The sequence below is a fragment of the Pseudophryne corroboree genome, chromosome 3 (assembly GCF_028390025.1).
Source record: "Pseudophryne corroboree isolate aPseCor3 chromosome 3, aPseCor3.hap2, whole genome shotgun sequence".
Lineage (NCBI taxonomy): Eukaryota > Metazoa > Chordata > Amphibia > Anura > Myobatrachidae > Pseudophryne > Pseudophryne corroboree.
In genome coordinates, this window is record NC_086446.1 from 542,380,643 (window position 1) to 542,391,566 (window position 10,924).

At 43.8% G+C, this 10,924-nt stretch overlaps 1 protein-coding gene across 1 annotated transcript; it reads right to left on the reverse strand.

Moving 5' to 3' along the window:
- Positions 1-814: 814 nt before the first annotated feature.
- P4HB (prolyl 4-hydroxylase subunit beta) lies at positions 815-10,463 on the reverse strand. The gene is made up of 11 exons (XM_063961205.1): positions 10,236-10,463; positions 5,633-5,839; positions 5,323-5,456; positions 3,826-3,963; positions 3,130-3,234; positions 2,933-3,058; positions 2,377-2,577; positions 2,129-2,249; positions 1,874-2,055; positions 1,710-1,793; positions 815-1,621 (listed from the first exon to the last, which is right to left on the reverse strand). The coding sequence occupies exons 1-11, from the start codon at positions 10,435-10,437 to the stop codon at positions 1,544-1,546; spliced, it is 1,578 nt and encodes a 525-aa protein (XP_063817275.1). The 5' UTR covers positions 10,438-10,463; the 3' UTR covers positions 815-1,543.
- Between the last annotated feature and the right edge of the window lie 461 nt (positions 10,464-10,924).

The following is a 10,924-nucleotide window of genomic DNA, read 5'->3' on the forward strand; positions in this document are numbered from 1 at the left end:
ATATGTGGACCTCTTTTGGCAAAAGTACATGTGCTGCCCAGGGCGCCCCCCCCCCTGCGCCCTTACAGTGACCGGAGTATGTGAGGTGTGTGGGAGCAATGGCGCACAGCTGCAGTGCTGTGCGTTACCTCATGTGAAGACTGGAGTCTTCTGCCGCCGATTTCAAAGTCTTCTTGCTTCTTATGCTCACCCGGCTTCTGTCTTCCGGCTCTGCGATCGGACGACAAGGGTGAGATCCCGTGTACGATCCCTCTGGAGCCAATGGTGTCCAGTAGCCTAAGAAGCAGGACCTATCTGCAGAGTAGGGCTGCTTCTCTCCCCTCAGTCCCACAATGCAGGGAGTCTGTTGCCAGCAGAGCTCCCTGAAAATAAAAAACCTAACAAAATACTTTCTTACAGCAAGCTCAGGAGAGCTCACTGAACAGCACCCAGCTAGTCCGGGCACAGATTCAAACCGAGGTCTGGAGGAGGGACATAGAGGGAGGAGCCAGAGCACACCAGAATCCAAATTCTCTTAAAGTGACCATGTCTCCTGCAGAGCCCGTCTATTCCCCATGGTCCTTACGGAGTCCCCAGCATCCACTAGGACGTTAGAGAAATTTATGTCCAAGGTTAACAGGTGTTCAGGTAGTTACAAAATCAAAGAGACTTGTTGGCTATACATATGCATCCAACCCTTTTCAGCATTACAGTAAATGTGTACACCTCTTCTGGTGTTCTTCTGTAATGCATTCTGAATACTAATTCTTGTCAAGAAGAATTCACCAACCGGCAAGGAAATCTTAAGTTAAGCATAAGATAAAAAGACCAACCATTTATTAAAATTAGTTTTATTTGGCCAATACACATCCCAACTTAAATATGATGGAATGCTTCCAGAGTCAATTTTACAAAAAAAACTTTCCACATTGTGACAAACAAAAAACAAACCAAAAGTGTCATTATGTTGCAATCTCAGAGGCTAGAGTCCTGCAGGACAGGATTAACTGCATTATACAAAGATGTACCACTTGCGGGGATGTGGTCCACTGGGAGCCTTATGATTAGTGTTACCAGGGAGGACCTCCCACGGCATCAAATACTGAATGCTTCCACAGACACCCAGAGTATTGAAGGGCAACATGGAAAAAAGAAAAACTGTGCTTAGTGTGAGATTACTGTAGACCGCTTTCTTAGGAGTCCCACAGAATCTTAAGAGCTGCTGAGACAGGGAGGTAGGGGCACCCTTTAGATCACCGGTCATGCATTCATTCCATCTACAGTAAGATGTTCACAATTTAAAAAAAAAAAAAAAAAAAGCCCACACAACACAAGCAGCAACAAGTGCTAAACTTTACATCTGCGCAAAATTATCAAGTGTAAAAATAAAAAACAAAAACAAACAAAAGTCTGACCATAAAAGTAATCTCCCTTCACCCCCCAAAACCAGATTCAGATGAAGTGAGTTTCCCTGGATTTTTCAGAGCTCCGACAAAAGGACATTCCTCGAATATTTATAACCCTCCACTCTTAGGGAGTGGCTTTTTTTTTTAGCTTTATATCCTTATAATTCATCTTTTTTGTGTTGGTCATCTTCATCCTCCAATTCTGGCTCCTCTGTCTCTTCCAAGTCCTCCAGATCCTACAGGGATAAGGAAATAGATGGGTCAAGTGTGCAAAGTTTAATCTGCAGGACAGAACCAAACAGAATATAGGCGCTATGACTTCACCTCATCAGCTGCTCCATCCTGCCCTCCACTTTCCACAAACTTTGAAAGTGCTTCTAGTGTCCTCTCTCCATTATAATCAACCACCTGGAACACATTAAATTAGCTAGACCATATAAAGGAATCAAATGCTAAGACAATCAAGTGGGTCTCTGTTCACAACTTACATTTCTCCCTGCTCCAGCTGGGAAGTATTTCAGAGTGGGGAAGCTATGAATCTTTACGGCTTCAATTTCATTGGCTGTGGAATCTGTCTTAGCAATGACTATGTCCTCATTGTCCTTGAACTTCTCCCCCAGTTGGTCCCAAATAGGTGCTAGCTGCTTACAGTGACCACACCATGGAGCATCTAGAGCGGGGAAGAGAAACATTAAGAATCCTGCTACATTTAGGTTCAAAGGCATTTGACAGAATGTACTCACAGAACTCCACGAACACATTCTTGGTCTCATCAAAGGCTACTTCATCAAAGTTCTTCCCTACCAGCACTTTCACAGGGTTCTTGTCCCAGTCATCAGGCACTTCCTGGCTCATTAAATGGGGCTGTAAGGAAAGTCATGCATATCAGACATCTGAATAGTCAATTATGCAAATTGTCAAAGTATCCATTTCAACTTTCCAAACCTAACCACAACATTCCATTTGATTAATAACTGGCATGTCATTTTACCTTGACATTGCCTTCCAGGAATTTGTTACAGAATTCTGTTATCTGATCAGCCGATAGGTCATCAGACTCTGGTTTGTATTTGGTCATCTCCTCCTCCAAGGTGATCAACCTAACAGCTGGGCACTCTTCCTTTTTCAAGCCAAAAAACTCCAGAATACGCTGGTTGTCAGTGTGATCACTATCGATGAATATGAATAAAATCTAGGAGGAAATCAATAGCAATTGTGATATAGTTGCCACATGATTTGGGACCAATGACTACCATTCTAAAAAGTCTAAAATCTTGCATCAAACTGCAGTATTCACTACATATTCCAATATGTTACTTGTAGATTGTCTAATTGACATGAGAGCACAGCACAAGTACACCTATTCTTTAGGAGTGAGGCAAACCTTTTGCAGCCTGAATGAAGAAGCTGGAATTCAGTTCTAGGCTTAGCAATTCTTTCCATGCATTAGCATTCTAATACACTAGTAGCTAACCGCAAGACACATTGCCTCTTCAGAGAACTTATTTGCTTACCAGTGTTCCTTTTATGATTTTCCCAACTCTTACCTTTCCCTTGAAACTTGTGGCAGCCTTCTTAAAGTTATCTAGCTTGTCTTCATAATCAGACGCACTTTTTGGCAGGAACAACAGAATGTGCGTCTTAATTTCCCCTCCGAAGATCTTTGGTGCTGTCTAGAAAAGGTGGTTGTATTAGATAGCATAAGACACCAAATAAGAGCAAAGAACAGTGTGAGACCTTTTACCTGTTCAGTAAACTCAATAACTAAAGGCAGCTGGTTGGATTTTATGAAGTTCAATACATCTTCCTTGGTTGCTTCCCCTTCATAGTTGTTTCTGCCTTCATCAAACTGAAAAGAAATTTTTTTTTATTTTTTTTAAATACTTAATCATTTTCAGTGCATCACTTGTGGGAAACATACTAAAATATTTTCTTCAAAAGTACTACAGGAAGAATTTTTATAATATTATGCAGGTGGTTAAGCTTGCAGGGGACTTAAACCAAAAACCACCTAGTTACTCAACTTTGCTTAGTAACCAGTTTACACTAATATCACCACCAGTTATGCAGGCCTGGTATTTGTGTAATGGATGAACACAGATCACCCTAGTCGAGATGGCATTGACAACACAAGTCTTCATCCAAAGTAAGCAACCACAAGCAATGAATATGCTGACAAAGTTGGCATTTGCACCAAGTCAACTTGAAAGCTCACATGGTGATACCTTCCTAGAAGCCAACAGTCCAGAGCACATTGTAGGCCACAAATGGGCAAGTCACTGCCTGTACTTATGTTTCAGCTGCTGAAGATTGTTAAGTCATATGAGCTGAGCAGTTGCAATGCCAACAGAAACCAGCACAGTTGTAAATAAACCCACTACCTTTCCAGCAATAGGCAGAGTTAACAGCTCTATCTAAACCGATTTAATACAACACTTACTTTCTTGAAGAGAACAATGCCATCCTTTTCAACCTTGTATTGGGAGAATGCAGACTCGCTGGAAGTGATCCCAAAAGGAATGTCATCCACCGCCTCTGCTGCCTGCAGGAAGGCTTTTGCCACATCAGACTCTGTATCCTGCATTAAAATAAAGATAATGATTATATACCCCAACCCACACTTATTTTAAATACACAGAGTAGCTTGACAATAGGACAGTTAAGCTTAGGTGTATGCAAACCCAATGGCTATGTACAATGGATTGCTGATCAGTATGCGATAACTGTTGCAGTGTCTAGTTAACAGCAGCATGATAGACATGCTGCACCCTTTTGCTGGTGGCAATAGTTTTACAGAATGGGGGAGTTTCTGCCCCAAGGCGTAGGCATGCCAAGAACAGGGTCTGTCTTATGACACAGATTTCTTAGCCCTAGCTTCGTGTTTACATGGGAAACCTGAGTAACCCTCAGGTTTCCAGTGTTGCTGCAGATGACCCTAGGCTGCGTTTTCCAATAAGCCAACAGGATCATACTGCAAAATAACCATAAGCACAGATGAATTAGCTACTGATCAGCAGTTCAACCCTGAAGTAGACCCACAGGGAAGTACAACATGCAGAATAGAGAATGTTTCCCATGGAATCCCCCACACTTAAGTTGGGTAGTCACCGACCTAATGATTGTTAAGCACACACAATTACCAATCATCCACATGTGAAGTCAGGCCCTGCACAACTGGGCAGGCATTTAAATGTGCCCACCCGGTGACGGGTCAGTCCCCAGTGTTCAATGCAGCAAGTGTACAGGCAGTCAGCAGACCACCTGTACGCAACCACATGTGCAGATATATTTTTGGATATAATGGCCATGTGGTGCATAGCCAAAGCAACAAGTCTTAATGCTGTTCAGACATATGGGGAGCACACCTGCTGATGGGCTCATATCAGCCATTTGTTCAGTGTACCCAGCTGCAGTGACAATAGCTGCAGTATAACCTTGTTTTTGGAGGCATAGTTGTGGGCACTCAGAAGTTTTAATGTAATGATTAACAGCAAACTGTTGATAAGTATCATTCAGAAAGGATACCCCAACTAACAGTTCCATGCACGTTCCAGAGACGCAGGCCCACTTTATACAACACGCATGTTTACAACTGATGCAGTTTGCTCTTATCCACGTGCAGTCATTTTAAGGACAAAAAAAAAAAAAAAAACACACAACCAGATCGTGTTAAGGCCAGGCTAGTGAAGGTGCCACTTTATCCTCTGCAAAGCATTCGACTGAGCCAGTAGACAATCATTTCTAACCCAATGTCAATTACAACCCATTAATTGGCAGCTACCAATTAAGCTTGCCTAGTAGTAGTTTCCATGAATCCACCAAGTCTCCTTTACACAAGTGGCTAGCCATACTCTATTCTGATGAATAGAGAAGACTGGCCATTTTATTCAGCTACTCTATGATGAATATAAAAAAATAAAAATAAAAAAATCCTTACCTTAAAGAAGCCAATAACAGCAACTTCACTTGCGTCTACAACACCTGCCACTGCCACTTCATCAGTCAAGGTGGTAGCAGCTGGACCAGTGCGTTTTTTCAGCCAGTTGACAATATCATCTGCCTCCCTGCCAGCTACATGGAAGACAGGTGTTAATCATACAATAGAAAAAGAATGAAATTACAGTCTAATAAAGCTCTTAAACCACTGAAGTTGGTATAAAACCAACTATTTTGGGACCAAGCTTGCATAGAACACATTTACAGGACATCCAATAACAAAATAGTTACACTATTAGTGAAACAGTCACCTGAGTATTCTTTAGGGGAAGATTTGTCTCCATTCTTAAAAAATTTTATAGTTGGGTATCCTCGAACACCAAATTCTTGTGCCAGCTCAGACTCTTCCGTCGCATCTACCTTGGCCAACCGGATGTTTGACCCTTCTTCCTTTAGCTTCTTTGCAGCTTTTTCATATTCTGGAACAAGGGCCTTGCAATGCCCACACCAGGGAGCATCTGTAAATAAAGACATTACCAGTTACACCTCTTTCAAACTGATAGAGCCGGGTCACACCCGGGAGCGTGTTCCTGGACACCACCTGGGAATGACCCGTTTCACACTGCACTTATACCTGGGATTGACCTGGGACAGCCCCATTTACACTGATCCCAGGAAATCCTAGCAAATACATATGCATGTCATTAGAAATGGACATTTTTCTGGCTCTCATTGCACCTTCAAGAACTGCTTTTTCAGAGTCTTCATTTTATTAACAACTTGCTGTAGCGTATGGATAATTCCTCTTGCTTCAAGCAGCTTTGCAATGTTCTTAGAAACAATAGCATCATTCACTGTGCCTGTTACCCATCTTAATTTCCTCCTCTCTTATGCTAAGCAGCACTCTGATCTCTTGATCTGTCCAGGTTGCCATACTGCCCGCCTCCTCTGCCGCTTTCCTGGGCTCTGGATGATAACATCTTTTCTAAGCCCAAGAAAGCTCCAATGAGAGGCCTTTTAACAGTCCCATGCACCGAATACCAGGTAGGGCCCATTCATACTGCACTGCATCCCAGGTCGAGACCTGGGATGAAGTGCTGGGACGCTCGACCCAGGATACTCTCAGGACCCTTTCACACCGAGCAAATTCCCGGTTTGATGCGCATTCATGTGCAATAACCTGGAAAATAATTGTCAGTCTGAAAGGGGTATTAGTGTTTCAAACCAGCCATCAATATTCTACAATCTGCAAGTTCATGTATTTAATCTGAAAAGAGCCACTAATAATCATGCACAGATGATCCTGTGAATGGTTGACCTTAAGTTGGCAGCAGCCATGGCAAAGACTGATAAAGCAATGTCGAGTTAGACAAGCCCACATTAAGCAGTCATTAAAAGCATTACACAAAGCAGACATCACTGAAGTGGCTTTATGTTAATACCTAGTCCTAAAAAAAGCCAAGACAGCTGAGCACAACAAGTTTGTGTATTCCTAAGGGATGTAGCATGCTTCAAATCACCACATCACAAATAGTGTTGCAGTCATCTATCTAAAGTACTAGAAAGTGTATGGAGTCTTTAAGAATCATAATAAAATTGAAATGGCATGTTTAATACCAGCATCTGGAGAAGCAATGGTAAGCAGGTCCAAGCAAAGTTGCAGATAGGCATATTAACATTTATCAGAAGCTTTAGTTCCAGCAGAGGGAAAGTAACCGTTTCGATTCCGGTAATAAACAGCTTATTTAAAGGTGCTGCAACTAATTTTCAGTATAAGTCAGGAACATAGTAATTAAATATTTATAGGAGACTGACCCGTTAAAAATTTACCTTGTATCAAGACTACTATGGTTTGTGTAAAACCATGAGTGCACACCACCACTAGTGTTGCCTACAAGGGGCTCTGACAAATTCAACACTCAAGGACCAACAGAACTGCACAACAGTTATCACTGTACAAAGATATCAGCTTGCAGGCAGATGGTGGTGGATATACAGTGAGGCAGCAGCCCTTTCATTAGAAGGGATCTTGCACAGGTTGCCTGGGATAAACCACGTGGTACCTTAGGTCAGCTCACAACTTGTGAAGCGGCCAAGAACTATATCACCTCTCTATTCCTGGTAGCCCTTTCATGTCAGTTACTGGCTGTAGCTCCTGCCTGCAGAGTTACACAGAAGGTTGGCAGAACAGTCACATCAGTTGAGCAATGTTCCATCAGAATGCGCTTAATGGCAGCACAGTCCACAGTAGGGTGTGTCTTAGTTCAATGAGCAGAGTGCCTCTGAAGCATCACCAAGGCCCAGACCAGAGATACGATTTAGCTGAAGCAGATGCTCTTACAAGCACTGTTGGAGGAAATGCCCTTATGCCAATGCCTGGGGCTCCCAGTCACATACTGATCAACTCCAGCATTGTACTGTATTGTACAGGATCAAACAGTCTAATCTTACACCTGTCAGTGGAGTGCTCTAGAGTTTGATTTTCACTATTACAGACTGCTAATCCTAGCAATTCTTTCTGCAAAGACACTATCCTCTGCGCCATGCTCTGCCCTTGCTCAGTATGCGCACTTCTGTGCGCATAGGGACTTAATGCCGCAAAATCTGGCATAACTGTAGAGACTTTCATCACTTCCACTAGTAAGAGGTGCTTGTTTTACATTTAAGTAAACTTGTTGCAATCTATTCCAGTGAGTACCATGTTGAGCTAGCAGCCCTCCGACTAAGGTTGTGCACCCCTGGTCAAAACAACGCCAGAAGTTCCAAAGTGAACCAAACTGCCTATATAATGTTCCACAAAACAAATACGCAACATGCACACGTCAACCTTTTCTTTACACAGCTTTGAGCATACCATTTTACCAGCTATCTTAAGACCTTTAACCTGACACTACCACTTTGAGACTTCCTCAACGTCACTCATGCTGCTTTCAGATCGCAAATGCCGGATCCTACGCGGTAAGAGAAACGTGTCCTTACCGGGTGGGATCCGGCATTTGCTCTCCTCTGCTGGCTTTCCGACCCAGCAATATACCGGGTCTGTTGCCAGAGCAGCGGGGGGCGCAGCAGCAGCAGAGGCGGGGGTGGAGGCGGCGCTGGGAGATGAGCTTGTCTCCTGCTCCGCCTCTCCCTATGCTGTGAATGGGAGCAGTGTCACATCGGAACGGCTCCCATTCACACTGCACCTGACCCGGTATTCAACCCGGTAATAACCCTTTTTTTAACTGGGTTGAATTACCGGGTCAGGCGACCCGCTAATTCGGCAAAGGTGCTTTCACATCGCACACTGACCCGTTTCGACGCGGCAATATGCAGTGTCGATACCGGGTTATTTGTGCGATGTGAAAAGGGTATCAGCTAACAAGATACCTGGACAGCACTGCTCCATGTAAATGTGACCATACCAGTTTTAAGGATTAAGATTTAGCCACCCGCCTTGCGTAATGCCATTTAATGTGGAACCAGGCTGCAGGAAATCTACATGGGACACCATCTTGTGGAAAGAGGACATGCGACTTGCTAGCTGTTGCTTCCATCCACTTACACACTACCTTCTGCCAAATCAGGTACTCTCATAGCCCGATTACTGTCAAATACAGAGTTCATGCCTCATTACAAGAGAAACTGAAGCACAAATACCAAATATTAACATTAAAAATTTACATTTGAGTGACTTCCAACAGTGTCAGCTTTTACAGTGATTTACATATAATTTCTCAAGTTGAGCAATAAAATTACACTATGGCAATAACTGAATTCGTGCTCTTACCCATCCACGCTGTATCTAATTTATAGAACTAAAGGATTAAAGGCTAACTTAAGTATGATATCACATTCCACTACTTCTGAATAACCCAGGGCAGAGTTCTTGCAGTAAGACCACTACACTGGCAGCCTTAAAAGACAGACTTTGTAAACTCGCATCAATCAAGTCAACACGTGTCACAGGCTACACAGTTCAGTGGACATTGAAACTACTACATTTTAAGACAACCATAGGTCTTAAAGCAATCGTTTTGGAGATCGATGCATGGCAAATGAGATCTTAAACTATATTCCATCTGAAAATTAAAAGAACACTGTTCTGCTTCAATAAGACAGCCTGCTACATCAACAAGTAATACAACTGCACAAGATTCCAAAATAAAGCTCAGGACTTCAGCAAGTTACAAATGCACAGTTGTGCAGTAGACAAAAAAAAAGCCACACACCATCAGCAATAAATCATAAAGATAATCTGGGTTATCTACAGCCTCAGGATGTCATGTACAGTGCAATAGATCAGATTGATGCACCCAACATTGCAAGAACCATGCACACATAACAGAGGACCCTCACCCGAGGCCACCTGATGGCCATTCCAGAGCCCTTCTTATTGGTCATGCTATCTGTGCCCTTATTGCTACATGCTGTAATGACCGTACAAAGACCCAGATTTATTAAGCTATGGAGAGAGATAAATAGCACAGTGATAAAGTACCAGCCAATCAGCTCTTAACTATCATTTTTCAAACACAGCCTGTAACATGGAAGTTAGGTGCTGAGTGGTTGGTACTTTATCACCGTGCTATTTATCACTCTCCAAGGCTTCATAAATGTGGGCCTAGGTGCCGGCTATAGTACATACACTCACTGACATGTCTCCACTACCAAGTACACGTCAACCAAACTTCAGGCACCGCCCTCCGCTTCCTGATTGGCGAACACATCTGTAGGAAGTCACCGATTGGTTGACAGCTCTGTCCTTCATCCTCAGCACGTACACAGTGTCCCACCCAGGTACACCAGGAATGGGGTTCTGCTACCTTATTATAATGGGGAAGGGGTACGTACACCCTCTCCTACCCTAGCACCCTGCAATAACCCTCAGCCTTGAGCAGCGGCCGCCCAATCTCCCCGTCCCGCTCCACTCACAGAACTCCACTAAAAGGTACGGATTCTCCAGCGCCTTCTCGAAATTGGCCTTCGTCAGCACCAAGACATCGTTCTCCTCGGGAATGTCTGCCCGGACCAAGGCTGCGACGAGCAGGGCAGGGAGGACGAACAGTGGACGCATACTGACGGATCCGGTGTACGGGACGTGGCGCTGTGAGGAGGAGGCCTGGGCACAGCGCATGCGCTTTATATCACCGGGGCAGCGGCTCGTGGTGCGTTCTGACTGGGCCGCTGGCCACTTCCGACACTTCCCCCTAGTGAGATAAAGCGCCGGACGCGGTAGGCGGGGGCGCATCTGATTGGCTGAAAGGCCTGTTAGTCACCTCGATAATTAGACTGACTATTCTGAGGTAACCACTCTGCTCCTGCTCCTGTCCCGCAGCCTCTACAACGTATTTCTCCTCATGTTTTCTGCCTTTAGGGCCTGGTGCCAGCGAGTCATCGTGTAATATATATAACCCACTGGACGAAGCTGAAGTTAGCTTCTTATTCGGCCAGCTATTTATTCACTTCTTATTCAAGCTCCAGCTTCTTATTCAGATCATTGGGTTTTGCAAGGGTTAATGTGTCTTGGGTCACACATTGACACCTGAAATCAACAGAGTAGGGTCCCTTGCATATGACCCACTTGTATTTTGCCTGGCCCAATGCTGTTTTGGGCATGAAAT

Coding starts and splice junctions, on each gene's coding strand:
- P4HB (XM_063961205.1), bottom strand. CDS start 10,437: ATGCGCTGTGCCCAGGCCTCCTCCTCACAGCGCCACGTCCCGTACACC. Junction 1,794..1,873: donor CAGCTGGAGCAGGGAGAAAT/GTAAGTTGTGAA, acceptor AATGTGTTCCAG/GTGGTTGATTATAATGGAGA. Junction 1,622..1,709: donor AGGATGGAGCAGCTGATGAG/GTGAAGTCATAG, acceptor TTATCCCTGTAG/GATCTGGAGGACTTGGAAGA.